This window comes from Triticum urartu, chromosome 6 (assembly GCF_003073215.2).
Source record: "Triticum urartu cultivar G1812 chromosome 6, Tu2.1, whole genome shotgun sequence".
In the NCBI taxonomy this organism is placed as follows: domain Eukaryota; kingdom Viridiplantae; phylum Streptophyta; class Magnoliopsida; order Poales; family Poaceae; genus Triticum; species Triticum urartu.
In genome coordinates, this window is record NC_053027.1 from 35,427,276 (window position 1) to 35,441,140 (window position 13,865).

The 13,865-nt window shown below is 47.3% G+C and overlaps 3 protein-coding genes across 4 annotated transcripts; all 3 read left to right on the forward strand.

The window, feature by feature from the left end:
• The first annotated feature begins 12 nt into the window (after positions 1-12).
• Positions 13-1,566, forward strand: LOC125515155 (allergen Asp f 7 homolog). The gene is made up of 2 exons (XM_048680595.1): positions 13-444; positions 1,068-1,566. The coding sequence occupies exons 1-2, from the start codon at positions 98-100 to the stop codon at positions 1,102-1,104; spliced, it is 384 nt and encodes a 127-aa protein (XP_048536552.1). The 5' UTR covers positions 13-97; the 3' UTR covers positions 1,105-1,566.
• A 921-nt stretch (positions 1,567-2,487) lies between these two features.
• On the forward strand, positions 2,488-6,694 carry LOC125513745 (protein ACCUMULATION AND REPLICATION OF CHLOROPLASTS 6, chloroplastic). Of its 2 annotated transcripts, none has more exons than XM_048678938.1 (7): positions 2,488-2,869; positions 3,179-3,409; positions 3,514-3,738; positions 4,317-4,577; positions 4,678-5,554; positions 5,802-5,920; positions 6,152-6,694. In XM_048678938.1, the coding sequence occupies exons 1-7, from the start codon at positions 2,588-2,590 to the stop codon at positions 6,446-6,448; spliced, it is 2,292 nt and encodes a 763-aa protein (XP_048534895.1). In that variant the 5' UTR covers positions 2,488-2,587; the 3' UTR covers positions 6,449-6,694. The 2 variants fall into 2 exon arrangements, with proteins under 2 accessions (XP_048534895.1, XP_048534893.1); XM_048678936.1 differs by having other exon boundaries at positions 2,490-2,869; positions 5,790-5,920.
• A 3,278-nt stretch (positions 6,695-9,972) lies between these two features.
• Positions 9,973-13,029, forward strand: LOC125514604 (eukaryotic translation initiation factor 3 subunit J-A-like). Its single transcript, XM_048679939.1, has 6 exons — positions 9,973-10,156; positions 11,123-11,241; positions 11,841-11,989; positions 12,075-12,225; positions 12,315-12,474; positions 12,597-13,029. Exons 1-6 carry the CDS (start codon positions 10,144-10,146, stop codon positions 12,695-12,697), a joined length of 693 nt encoding a protein of 230 aa, XP_048535896.1. The 5' UTR covers positions 9,973-10,143; the 3' UTR covers positions 12,698-13,029.
• Positions 13,030-13,865: the final 836 nt, after the last annotated feature.

Genomic DNA, 13,865 nt, shown 5'->3' on the forward strand with positions numbered 1-13,865 from the left:
CGTTCCCCTCTCCGCACGATGGTAGGGTACGCTGCCGCCGCTGTCGCGCTGCGTCCACCTTCCCCATGGCCAGTCTAGCGCCGCCGTCCACTACCCCATGGACGCCGCAGCGCCGACATCCATCATCTCCATCGACGCCGCAGTGCCGCCTTCCACCTCCATCGTAGCCGCACTAGCGCCACCCCCCACCTCCTCCACGGCTGCACCAGTGCCGCAGTCCACCTCCCCCATGGCTGCACCAGCGCCGCCATCCAACTCCTCCACTGCCAGACCAGAGCAGTTGTTCATCTCCTCCATGCCCGCCCCAGCGGCGCCGCCGTCTACCTCCACTATGGCCGTCACCGGCAACGGTCGCAAGAAGCGACCTCGACATGAAGTCCCAAGGTCTGGCTGCAAGAAGAATAAGAAGATTGCTGATTATCTGATTATCCCCAACATGCCAAGGTAGTTATCTGATTATCCCTTTGAGATCTGGATGTGCGTGCTGTTCAAGAAGATTGCTGTTGTTTGTAATCCTCAGATACCAGTGGAAGGTTTCTCTGCTTCATACATGGTGCTGTTAAAAAAATTCTTGGAATTTATCCCAACCCAAATTCTCTATTTGTTCTATCTAATGTTAGGTTACGGTTACTCCCCTGTCATGCGAAATTCTTGGAATTTATCCCAACCAAAAAAATGTGACAATCTAGTATAGTTTGAAGGTTAGTGGACTGATATTTTTGTCTGTCTACTGAACTTTCTGAAATTCGTTGCAGTGCTGGTGTCTCCTGAACATCACTGGCTTCTAAAATGTTAACATATACTAGTATCCTCTACTAATCTGATTCTACTATACATCTGAATCAGATCTGATGCTAGTACCCTCTACTAATCTTGACATATACTAGTGTGTGTTTGAGTTCACTTTATTTGTAAACCAATAGCAGCAGTTACAACTTCTTTCTCTGTATAGTACTAGCTGTTGCATTCTTGTGTTCTGTAATTGTGCAAAAAAGTCTCTTTTTTCTCTGTGTTATACTTCTAAATTGCGAGTTCTGAGTGCTTATTACTGTTCTCTCTTTTGTTAGCTTTTATTCAGCTGAGTTGAAGAAGCAAGTAAGCTGAACTTCAGTCTTCCTTGATGACCATGCTGGGCGCCAGATAGATGTTTAGAACATCCTGAAGAAATGAGAAAAGTCCATCTAGGATGTAGCCTAATCTGTGTACTGGAATGCTCTGTCCTGCTCAAACTATGCAGTGCTATAGCCTGTAATGGAGTCTGTGGTATGTGGAGTACTGGAGTATGTGGGTACGTTATGTAATTCTCAACAGCTGTACTGTTATAGCCTGCAACAGTGCAACTGTTCTTTTATGTAGTGGGTATGCGGCAACCCACATAACCTCATATAATTTATGTGGGAAGCCCTTTTCTTTTTTTGAGTTGTTTGGATTGCTTACCACATGTGTCACGTGGTGTGAGAAGCCCGTTTAGTCCCACATAATTATGTGGGAAGATGCGGCAATATGCGGGACGTCCACGGGTCGTCCCACCTGCAGCCTGACTGAACCATAGTAGGTTTGTTTATAAATGGGGGCATTATTTTCTCTAATCTCTGCTCTCTCCAAAACAAACTTCACAAATGTGCAAAACTTGAGAGGGCCATCAAGGTACTCCCCATATGGCCCTCTGCGGCACACGTCCGCAAAGGTCATTGCACACGTCGTCCTTGTAGCAAGCTACGTGTTTGCATGTAGGCACCCGTAGCAGATTCCAAAGTTCGGGCTAATTAACCAACAAAGACAAGCAGGAGGACGATGCCCTTGCGACGGCTCGACCGTAAGCGCAGTCGCTGGCTGAAAGAAAGTGGGACCATGGAAGTTTCCCAATGTGTTCGGATATGAAAGATAAATTAGGGCACTCAGCGAGAGAATGAGATATGAAATAATCCTTTTTGTATATGAGCCTAACCATGTGCCTAACATATCGCGGGGAGTACTTGCCGGCGTGGCATACATCGCTGTTGTGGTTGGTAGATGCACCGGCTAGAATGCCGGCAAGAACAAGGAGGAAGATGCTTCTCGGGCTCAGCATCGTCACCACCCTTTGCTTATACTTTTTTGGTGATTTTGTGAGGGTTCTTGGCGTGACGGTGCCTCCAGTTCACTCTCGTATGTTTGTGTCCATTCAATATGTGGTGACTTTAGGCGGTGTTCGGAGTCCCTCCGCTCCGGACTCGGCTTCGCGGAGCTGCGGGCTAGAATAATGGAGTTGAAAAATAGGCACTTCGCAGATCCGGTAATTCTGCGGAGCCGGTGCAGAGCCCAACAGGCCCTAAGGGACCAATCAACCGAACATGCCCAAAGTAACCAGCAGCGCCGCACATTCCCGTGCCACCGTGGACAAAATTTGTTACAACTCTGCAAGGATCTCACATGAACCTTCAGCATCAGTGAGTCATCTCAGTGCATCCGAACTACTTGCTCGTATAGTAGTAGAAGCGCAAAACAACGACAGGTCGACAGCAGACGGGCGCAGCGCACGCCGCTGTCTCCCACCCTTCTAAACCCCCCTCCCCCTCCCCCTCCGCCGCCGCCGCCGCCGCCGGCAATGGAGGGCCTCCACAACCTGCTCGCGCGCCCCAACTCCGCGCCGCTCGCCTTCTCCCCCCCGCGCCCGCGCCCGCGCCCGCGCCGCAGGCCGCCCGTCGCCTGCCGCGCCGCGAGCCGCTGGGCCGACCGCCTCTTCGCCGACTTCCACCTCCTCCCCGCCGCCGCCGCCGCGCCCGAGCCGCCGGCCGCGGCCCCCGCGGGCGTCTCCGCGTCCCCCTGCGTCCCGCTCTTCCCCGACGCCGCCGACCGCTCCCTTCCCCTCCAGGTCGACTTCTACAAGGTCAGACCCGTACAGCATTACTTCACGGGCATCCCGTGTGATTTAACTGAACCTAGTAACACACATCTGATACTGATAGATAAAGATGTATCGGTCTTGAAACGTGATGGTAATTTGTCGCAGAAAGGCCGTATCATCCAGCATTGTGCCTAGAATTTCCATTTTAAAGAATTCTCTCTAGGTTATCGTCTCACTCGATCCCATAAAAAGCATGACCCATTTTTACCTGATAAATTAACTAGGGGTGGAATGAAATTGCTGCAACATTTAATTAGTTTGGGAAATGATTGGTTTGCTTGCTCTGCTCAGGTTCTCGGCGCCGAGCCGCATTTCCTCAGCGACGGCGTCAGGCGGGCCTTCGAGGCGAGGGCGGCCAAGCCACCGCAGTACGGCTACAACACAGATACCCTTGTTGGCCGTCGGCAAATACTGCAGCTTGCACATGATACTCTCACAAACCAGAGCTCCCGCACCGAGTATGACCGCGCGCTCTCTGAGGACCGCGACATGGCGCTCACATTGGATGTTGCTTGGGACAAGGTGAGGCTGTAGGGGCAGTAAACGGTGCACTTGGATCTTGCAGGATTTCAGATAGCATTAGCATATAATTGGTCTCCGCTTAAACTGGGTATCTTGCCAATCAGGTTCCGGGTGTGCTGTGTGCCCTTCAGGAGGCTGGGGAGGCACAGGCAGTGCTCGCAATTGGAGAGCACTTGCTGCAGGACCGCCCGCCCAAGCAGTTCAAACAGGATGTGGTGCTGGCAATGGCTCTGGCCTATGTGGATCTATCAAGGGACGCAATGGCGGCTAGCCCTCCAGACGTAATCCGCTGCTGTGAGGTGCTTGAAAGGGCTCTCAAGCTCTTGCAGGTTAGCTGTTTTCACCACCAAACAGTATTGCAGATTTAATATGTTTATGATGGTGGCTTTACACAAACATTTGCTCTTATATTTCTTTACGGATGGAGCATTTATTAATCCCAGTGAACATAATTTTCTTCTTTTACTGCTGTTTATACTATGTAGTCTAGATTGATCTAATTGCTGTTAATGCTAGTATCAATTCTGATTTTATTTGGCTATAAGTAAGTCCCCTTATGGTAAACATAAGATGCAGCACCTTTCCTTTTAGTATTTCCGTATGTGATTTCTTTTAGTTAGGATTTATCAAACATCTGCTTCCATGTCTTCCAGAAGAGCAGGGAGAGATCCTACTAATAGGTTTGTATAAGTAGTATAATAAAATGTACAAGTCTAACTATACAAGATAAACGTATAAAAGGGAGACTCAGTAAAACAATGGTCTTTACATTTTACATTTTCACTGGGACGATATTGGAATTGGTTAGATTTAGATAAATATGTGAAAACCAGCATGAAATGCATGTGATGTATGTTGCTAAGAAAGATCTTCTGGAAGCAGTACTAAGATGTATGTTATCCTTTAGGAGGATGGGGCAATCAATCTCGCACCTGATCTGCTTTCACAAATTGATGAAACTCTGGAGGAGATCACACCTCGTTGTGTTTTGGAGCTTCTTGCCCTTCCTCTTGATGAAAAGCACCAGAGTAAACGCCAAGAAGGTCTTCGTGGTGTGAGAAACATTTTGTGGAGTGTTGGTAGAGGAGGTATTGCTACTGTTGGAGGAGGATTTTCGCGTGAAGCCTACATGAATGAGGCCTTTTTGCAGATGACATCAGCGGAGCAGGTTTGTAATTATCACCAGTTTTCATGAGGCAGTAGCCTTTTCATGTTTCTGCAGCACATGTTTCGAGAATGTGTTGATTCATTTGTATTACAAATCACAGATGGATTTCTTTTCAAAAACGCCGAATAGCATACCACCTGAATGGTTTGAAATCTATAGTGTGGCACTCGCAAATGTTGCTCAAGCAATTGTAAGTAAAAGGCCAGAGCTCATCATGGTGGCAGATGATCTTTTCGAACAGCTCCAGAAGTTCAATATAGGTTCTCAATATGCTTATGATAATGAATTGGATCTTGTGTTGGAAAGGGCACTTTGCTCATTGCTTGTGGGAGACATTAGCAACTGCAGAATTTGGCTTGCGATTGATAATGAATCCTCACCACATAGAGACCCCAAAATTGTAGAGTTTATTGTGAACAACTCTAGCATTGACCACCAGGAGAATGATCTTCTTCCAGGCATGTGTAAGCTTTTGGAGACTTGGCTTGTCTCAGAGGTTTTCCCTAGGAGCAGAGATACTCGAGGCATGCAGTTTACACTTGGAGACTACTACGATGATCCAAAAGTTTTAAGCTACCTAGAAATGATGGAAGGTGGTGGTGCTTCTCATTTGGCTGCTGCTGCTGCTATAGCAAAACTCGGTGCTCAAGCTACAGCTGCGCTTGGTACCGTGAAATCAAGTGCTATCCAAGCATTCAACAAGATTTTTCCATTGATAGAACAGCTAGATCGATCAGATATGGAGAATGCTAATGATGGCCCTGAGGAATCTGTCAATAAATTTGACCAGAAAACTATTATGGGATTTGATATCCGTGATTCCAAAAATGCTGCCCTGAAGATTGTCTCTGCCAGTGCATTATTTGCTCTGATGACAGTAATAGGCATGAAGTACTTGCCTCGTAACAAGGTGCTCCCTGCTATTAGAAGCGAGCATGAGTCCATGACAGTTGCTAATGTTGTTGACTCAGTTGATGGTAAGTAGACACTCCTTTACTTTCCAACTACTAGTAAAAAAGGAAAAAAAAAAAAAACTCTGCTCATGTGTTACTACTGGTCATGCTTGATGTCTAATGACATTACATTTTTGAGATTGTAGCTTTGGGTTGACGTTTTCAACAAAGCTGTGTACCAAATGTTTGATCCATATACAAATTTGTTTCTGAAATCATAGTGCTTATATAGTATTAATTATATATTTATTTATTGAAGATGATGCACCAGATGAGCCAATGCAGATTCCTAGAATGGATGCGAATCTGGCAGAAGGTATTGTTCGCAAGTGGCAGAGTATCAAATCCAAGGCCTTGGGATCAGATCATTCTTTGGAATCATTGCAAGAGGTGAGGTTCAAAACTTTGGCTGGCTGGCCTCTGTTGCTGGTCCTGTGTTTCCACTGACAAGATACCTTATGCAACCGGAGACACTTCAGATAGTCATATAGGTTACACTGTTCATAAGTATGCTTGAGTGATAGTAATCCTGTCACAGCATAATTTCTCGAGTTATTTCCACTGCCAACTTATCGCCCTTACAACGGTAACTGAAAACTGGTATTTCCATGTCTCCCACAGGTTCTTGATGGCAACATGCTGAAGGTATGGAGGGACCGAGCAGCGGAGATCGAGCGCAAAGGCTGGTTCTGGGACTACACACTGTCCGACGTGGCGATTGACAGCATCACCGTCTCCCTGGACGGACGACGGGCGACTGTGGAGGCGACGATCGAGGAGGCAGGCCAGCTTACCGATGCAGCCAACCCCAGGAACAACGATTTGTACGACACTAAGTACACCACCCGGTACGAGATGACCTTCACTGGACCAGGAGGGTGGAAGATAACAGAAGGTGCGGTCCTCAAGTCGTCATAGGGCGTTCGGTGTGCAGTAGACCGTTGTTGATTGATTCCTCCCGTGTTCTTTTTGGTGTGTAAATAAGCAGTCTAGGCCCTTTTCAGTTTGGAAGTTGGAGATAGTTTGGTTAGTCTGACGTGCAATCAGTGATGAGCTTTGTTTTTCCCTGTGTCGTGTTCGGATTATTGCTAGCCTGGAAGATCTTTGAGTTGGGGATAAGAGAAACGTAGTGCTGAATTTGCCGCTGAAATTGTCTTTTTGATCTTTCACAAAACCCCTACAAAAAAATAGGGGAATGTTATTGTGCTGACCTTCCTTGGGAAGGCATGGCAAAACGTAAGGTTTTTTATGGCAAATTTAGTTGGCACGAGGATGACAAACTTTAGTTAGTAAGCACGGGAAATCCTGGCAAAAAAATGAACCGGAAGGATTTGCCATGCTTGCCAACTAAATTTGTCATCCACGTACAACAAAAACTGTCATGCAAATCGATCACAATTGCCATGCCTCTGAGTGGGCGTTAGCTTGTTACGAGGGTTCAAAAAGTACACTATTCATAGATAAATAGTTGTGACCCCTATTGAATTTCCTCCCATCTCTCATTGTTGTCACCAGCTCCATACAATCAGACTGCACCAGTAACCTCGTGCATCCAATGTCTGAAGCTAGGAGTCCATCTCTCAAAGCAAGGGCCTCAGTTGTCGGGGCATCATTGACGAATTCAGTTGCTTGTCTATTGGATGCAATGACATTGCCATGATGAGCTATGATAAGTTAACCACTCCTGTAGCTCCTCGCTCTGTCACTGCAACAAAATCTGCCTATGCTTTTTCCCATCCGTAGCGTGCAATTCATGAGCTTGATTTTTTAGCCCTGCTATTGTTCATTCTAGAATAGCGCAATTCCCGAGCTTGCTTTTTCTATCCCTGCTATAAGTCATGCAGAGTGCTAGAAGAGCCTGTGCTGATCGGGCCGCCATTTGGAAATGGTGTTCAAATTTAGTGTTTTGACTTTTTGTGCAAAGTTTAGCTAGATTTGATCTCGGTTTTAAGAAAATTCAGGATCTGACCCTTTTCCTACCGTCGGGGTTGCTCGTTGCTGGCGGTAGGGTATAACAGCCTACCGCCGAGGATCCTGACGGTAGGCTCCATTAAGTGGATGTCTGGGATGACGTGGAGTAAACCTCCTACCGCCAATATGTCTGTCAGTAGGTCGGTAAACCCTACTGCCTATCTCGCAGGCGGTAGGATTCAAAACCCCACTCAACACCCCCCCCAAGACACACACACACACACAAAACCTCCTACTCTACCTAGGTAGGGGGAAATCCTTGTGGTACGTCTGTGGTACGCGGTGCAAACCTACCGCCAGGTTGCTCGCCGGTAGGCTATTCACGACTACCACCAGGGACTATGGCGGTGGGGTGGTACAGTAAGGGTAAAACTACTGTATCTGAAAACGGAACTTTTTTACGGTAGGGTAGGGTGTTGTCCCATTTAAATTTTTATTCTTTCTTCAAAAATTAATCATTTTAATTCAAAAAATTCATCACTGAGTAATATATTTTGCAAATCAAAATATTACGATCTCACACATCATAACATGCATCACACATTGATATAAAATGGTAGTTCAACATAGCAAATAGTTTAACAAATCGATGATAGCAAATGGTTTAACTAGTTCAACATAGCAAATTGTTTAACAAATCCACGATAGCAAGTACTTGAACATAGCCAACAAGTTCTCCTTGAGCTCAACACAAAGCGAGTAGTTCCACATATGACCATATCACTTGGTCTTCCTCCCCCTCTTAGCGGTACACCCTCGTTTCTCTTTGAGCGGGTCTTGCTTTGTTGCTCGGCGAAGAGGATGTTCTTTCTGGAAAGGTGATGGGCTCAAAACATCCTTGTGCGGATGAGATAGCCTCTTGCCCTAGGTTGGTTGAGCGGCATGGCTAGAGGAACCTCCGCCGGCACAGCTAGATGAAGCAAGGGTACGTGTCGAAGGAACATGCACATCAACCGAGCTAACACACCCAAGCATGCCCACTAGTTTGCGACAACGGTTCATGAACTTATGCAATAACAAATAAACAAAAACATGATATGGATCAAGATTATGGTTATGGATATAGCAGTGACAAATACTATACTAGATTATGATTATACTAGATCATGATTATGACTAGTAGGCTCAAAGTAAGTGATAAAAACTTGACATAGACCAATGTAAACTAGAGTTCATCTTCAACACATCCATCATACAGAATCAAACTAAATAAACCTAGGATCAACAAAAATTAAAACTACTAGATGAACTAACTAGGGTTCATCTTGTGCCAAATAATGCATCAAAACGGAAACATTTTGACTAAAACTACTTGGAGGGATTGAAGGAGCTTACTTCTCTCGTCGTGGAGCCATCTCGATCCACAAAAATGATGGAGAAACGGAGGAGATAAGAGGGGGAGTGGAGGGGATGAGAGAGCCGCCGCTTCTCTGTTCCTTCGGGCGGTAGGAGGAAGATGGGGCTGGCTTGGTGGGTGGGCCCCGCCGGCCGCCCCCCGCAACTTATAACCGTTCAAAGCCTGCCGCCGGGCTCGCTGGCGGTAGGGTATAACAACCTGCCGCCAGGGGCTTTGGCGGTAGGATTGACGGCATAGGCGACATGCCATTTACTAGTGTTGTCGTGGATAAGTGGCCTACCGCCAGGGTCCTCGACGGTAGGCTGTTATACCCCTACCGCCAGCAACCCCGACGGTGAAAGAGGGTCAGATCCCTTTTTTTTAAACCGGAGTCAAATTCGGCTAACCTTTGCACAAAGGATCAAAACACTAATTTTGGCCCAACTGATGAGCGCGAGAAATTCACACCAGCCCACTCTAGGGATAGCGTGAGGCCACACCGCTGCTCATGAAATGATATTCCCAGCATAGATACTCTATTCCCACTTTGCACATAGCCTCATCATTTGTGTCTTAGGGCACCGAAATAGAGCATGGTTAATACTTCCACAATCAATAGAGCACGGAGAACATTGACCACTCAAACTGTTGTGTCTGTTGGCAAGAATTCCTTCGCATGGGATAGCGCCCTTTAGAACCCCGCAAAGTGGTCACACGGACGATTTTCTTCAACCACAACGCATTTAGCGAGGGAATGGCGCTAAAGTGTGAGTTCTTCCCACCCGAATAACAATGACAAATACCGTGCTGAAACGTCTTACATTTCTTTAGAGGGAATACTTGTAATAATAACTTAAAAAAAAAGACGAATGCCCCCATGATTTGACTAAAACCCTAGGAATTTTCCGATCAAAGTTCACGGAATGGAACAGTAACCGGACGCCCGGACGTAACTCGTGACCGCATCCGTGCCGTTCCGCCTCCTCGCACGCGTCGTATGTACGCTACGCATCGGCCGGTGCGAAAGCCGCCACGCCCCCAACGCGCAGGCAGCACGAGCCACGAGCCAGCCAGGCAGGCCGAGAAGGCGACCCAAAGAGGCAAGCGCGCAGAGCCAGCTAGGCAGAGCCCGACCCGTCAATCCTTTCCCCTCCAGAACCCTCCCTCCTGCCCCCTCCCCTCCCCGCCACCACCCGCCGCCGCCGCCTCGCCGCGGAAACCCTAGACCCCTCCCCCGTCCGCCCCGTCCGTTCGCCGCTCCGTCGCCGCCGCCACCCGCTTCAGATCTCGACGACTTCCGCCCGCGATGGAGGACTGGGGTGAGCGCCTCCCTCCCCCCCTCTCTCCCGCGCCTCCCGATCTGCGTGGGAGCCGATGCTCGATTCGTTCCCGATGCGGGCAGTTCGTTTTTGCGACGGACGAGCCTCACTTGAGTCGCCGAATCTTAGGAGTCGGCTGTTTCGCCGGCGCGACCAGTCCGTCGGGCGATTGGCGGGCCTCATGGGCCGCCTGCGTTCGTTCATAATCGCAAATTTCGGGCGCTGCGATTGCGCGTGAGATCGGTTCACGTTCGCTGCTGAGATCCCAGCGCGTTTACGATTCTGGGCGCAATCATCAGGAATTTGGATTTTTGGTATTTGTACGGTTCATTTGTTTGTCAGCCCCGTGGATCAGTTCCAGGCGCAGGCTGCGTATTGTTTTCCGAGCCCTGGCACCAACCGTAATCAGTTAGCCCTCCGCGTGTTTCTGTTTCAGTAGTAACAGTGTAACGATTTCGTGCTTTCGTCAAGTATTTTGTGCTGCTTTTATCTGTTGGGTAATTTAGAAGACATGTAGAACATTTAGGGCGGGTTTTTACTTTTCATAGTAGAAACTAGACTGTTGAATTTGCATGTGCGACCATGCTTGCTTAGAGCGGCCATCGATAGGTTGCACTATTGCGATGGCCTGTGCTGTTATTAGTTGTGCTACAGTATGTGTACCGTGTTGTTTGGACTTGTTAGCCAAATCATTGCACACGCAGTATTTTGATGGTTAATGCGATGCTGCGAGTTTGTGACCTAGGAATTCGGCCGAATTCCTGTCTGTGCAATTTATTTATTTTGGGAGGTTGAGTGATATCTGATGGTGCTTCCCACATTTTATTAAAGACAACATTAGTGCATTATCAGAACAAGTTGTAGGAAGCCTTGAAATTGTCGCTATTTTTTATTGAATCTATGGTGCTTGTTTGTTCTGACACTTCATATTCTTTGACACTTAATATTATTTTGGGGTATTTACAGAGAATGACGATTTTCAACCAATCGCGCCTGTTGTGAAAGCTCAACCTCTTAAAAGTAACTGGGAAGATGAAGATGTGGATGAAGATGATGTCAAAGAATCTTGGGAAGAGGAGGAAGAGGTACTGGAAAGATTTGCACACTGTTTAGTGCACATAATCCCCCTTTCCCCCTGGCCCACATTTTTGTAGCTCTTCATTTTATAGAAAGTTTAAAAAGGGAATCACCTCGTTATTTTCAGATTTTTTTCATTTATTTCTGGGCATTATTAACACTGCGAATATGTGAAAGTAGAAAGTAATATCCAATCTGAGGGTTATCAGGGACATGTGGCATGTGGCCACTTGCCAAACATTAATTCCACCCCCAATGATTTTGTACTGTTGCTGGAAATTCGCCAAGTAATCCTTGGTGTTCATTGTCGCCATGAATTTCAACATATATCACTTTAATGTGTAGATGAATCCCTAACAAATCTAACTGATCACTATGTTCTGTCTGTTCGCATGGTCTATTCATTTTGCCACAAGTATATGTTCAGTGAATTGTTTAACAGTGACCATATATGCTCTTTTGTGTATGACTGGTTCTGATGTGCATATTAATTACCAAAACTTCATGTTTATGCTACGCTGTCAGCAGTAAGCTTTTATTTGGATATGTGCTACTAATATTGAATTGTCATTGATTCAACACTGGTTCTGTAATACATACAATGCAGAAACCTAAGCCACAACCTGTAGAAAAGCCTGCTCCAAAACCTAGTGCTAAAGCTGCTGTGAAAAAAGGCAAACAGCCCTCAACGAGTACTGAAGTAGTTGATGATGATGTTCTTGATGATCCTATTTCAGAGAAGCTTCGCCAACAAAGGTATTGCTATTTCTTTTCCTGCCGTGGCCTTCTGGCATTATGTGCCTCATTCAGTTTGTTCACTCTGATGCTTTACTTGTTACAGGCTAGTGGAAGAAGCTGACTTTAAGGCAACAGCAGAGCTTTTTGCAAAGAAGGACGGCAGTGAAAAGTCACTAGAGACTTTCATCCCGAAGTCTGAGAGCGACTTTGCGGAATATGCTGAGCTTATCGCAAACAAAATTCGCCCGTATGAGGTCTGTTCAACGTTTGCAGAGCTCTCTGTTTGGTTCATATTGAGACTCCCTTTCCTTCGGGAACTGACCTCGTTGGCTCATGTATACAGAAAAGCTTTCACTACATGGGTCTACTTAAGAATGTCATGAGACTTTCCATGACATCGTTGAAAGGTGCGGATGCGAAAGAAATATCCTCCTCCGTCACGGCAATTGCTAATGAAAAGATCAAGGCTGAGAAAGAAGCTGCAGCAGGCAAAAAGAAAGGAGGTGAAATTCTGGGCCTAATCTAGGCACTTTCTGTTTCTGGCCAAACATGATGTGTAGCCCTAGGATGGGAATGCTGTTACTATCATATGCCTTCTGTGCTGATGTTTGCCATAAATCTCCAGGAGCAAAAAAGAAGCAGCTCCATATAGAGAAAGGAGAGGAGGACTTTGTTGCCCGACCGGGTGCATCTTTTGACGATCCCGACGAGTTCGACTTCATGTGATTGGCTGGGAGGGGAATAGCCTCTTCCGTGTAATACCTTTGAGGCAAAGCAGAGACTAGGGTTTGCGGCGGTCTGTATTCCCTTCAGAGGCACCTGAACACTTGGAACTGCGTGGGAACATGTCTTATCTATTTGAGGTTGATTTTGACACTCGGAGAATAAGAAGAACGCTTGCGGCTCCCTGAGGCGTTTTTCTTGTTCAAGGCCTGTTTGTGTTTTTTTACTCTTGTTCTGTGGGTTGGGATCTGTTCCTTTTTGGCCAACTGTACTATAACGTGTTCCTGGTTATATTGGAGTCATGCAAGTAAATTTTGGCGGTTGCCTCAGTTAAATTCTCGAGTTCTTGTCAGTGTGCTTTGAAAGCGAATATCTCGTTATTCCAGCAAATTTGTCTGGCATGGCTCTGACTCTGTCAGTATCTCAAGTCGTATGCTGCATAATGCTCAGGACAAGTTGCACGTAGGCAGGCTCGTTTGCAGATTAAGAGGTCACTGTTTTCTGTCATGTCCGTCCTGCGGCCTCCTAAGATCATCTACAGTCGGCTGCCTCGACCCTCCTCCTTAAACGCCGTCAGTCACCAATCAAAAAAAGTGATCTAGATGGTTGCCTCAAACGCTCGGGGCTGATCGGCATCCCTTGTATTCAGTCCAAATCTAGTGCGAATATGAAGTGGCTCGGGAGCACATCGGTGGCGGTCCACTCTGGCTCACCTCAACCTCACATATTCTAGCCTTGTGTCGTCCAATGAGGGTTGGAGGATGCTATGGGCTATGACCGTCCGCATTGCCCTTTGGCGCTCCTGGGAGGACTGCGCCCGACCGATGAGGGATCTTTTCGGCGCGAATTCATTGTGTCGGCGCAGAGGACACTGAGGTAGGATCTTCGCGGTCCGGTAGCCTCCCCATCTCTGGGCCGTTGGAAGAAGAGGATAAGCCCGAGGCTTGCCTCGCTGTCGATATGGCGGCGGCGGATGCGGCGGCGCGCACTCTGCATAGGAGGAAGCTCTCCGAGAGCAAAACCGGGCGGTCCGTGTCATGGCTGGACTGCCCCCGAAAGTTGAGAAGGAAGACATCGACGGATCGCTCAACTCCGACTAGATCCATGGGCGTCTCCGACCGGTACTTCCGGGATAAAGATGGCAAAGGCGCTGGGAAGGGCAAGGGCAACT

What these genes read in the sequence shown, in the direction of transcription:
- LOC125515155 (XM_048680595.1), top strand. Translation starts at nt 98, where the DNA reads ATGGACGCCGCAGCGCCGACATCCATCATCTCCATCGACGCCGCAGTG. An exon ending in ATTATCCCCAACATGCCAAG is followed by an intron (nt 445 to 1,067) that starts GTAGTTATCTGA and finishes CTCTTTTGTTAG; the next exon opens with CTTTTATTCAGCTGAGTTGA.
- LOC125513745 (XM_048678936.1), top strand. Translation starts at nt 2,588, where the DNA reads ATGGAGGGCCTCCACAACCTGCTCGCGCGCCCCAACTCCGCGCCGCTC. An exon ending in TCCAGGTCGACTTCTACAAG is followed by an intron (nt 2,870 to 3,178) that starts GTCAGACCCGTA and finishes TGCTCTGCTCAG; the next exon opens with GTTCTCGGCGCCGAGCCGCA. An exon ending in AGATGACATCAGCGGAGCAG is followed by an intron (nt 4,578 to 4,677) that starts GTTTGTAATTAT and finishes TACAAATCACAG; the next exon opens with ATGGATTTCTTTTCAAAAAC.
- LOC125514604 (XM_048679939.1), top strand. An exon ending in CTTGGGAAGAGGAGGAAGAG is followed by an intron (nt 11,242 to 11,840) that starts GTACTGGAAAGA and finishes CATACAATGCAG; the next exon opens with AAACCTAAGCCACAACCTGT. An exon ending in GAGAAGCTTCGCCAACAAAG is followed by an intron (nt 11,990 to 12,074) that starts GTATTGCTATTT and finishes TACTTGTTACAG; the next exon opens with GCTAGTGGAAGAAGCTGACT.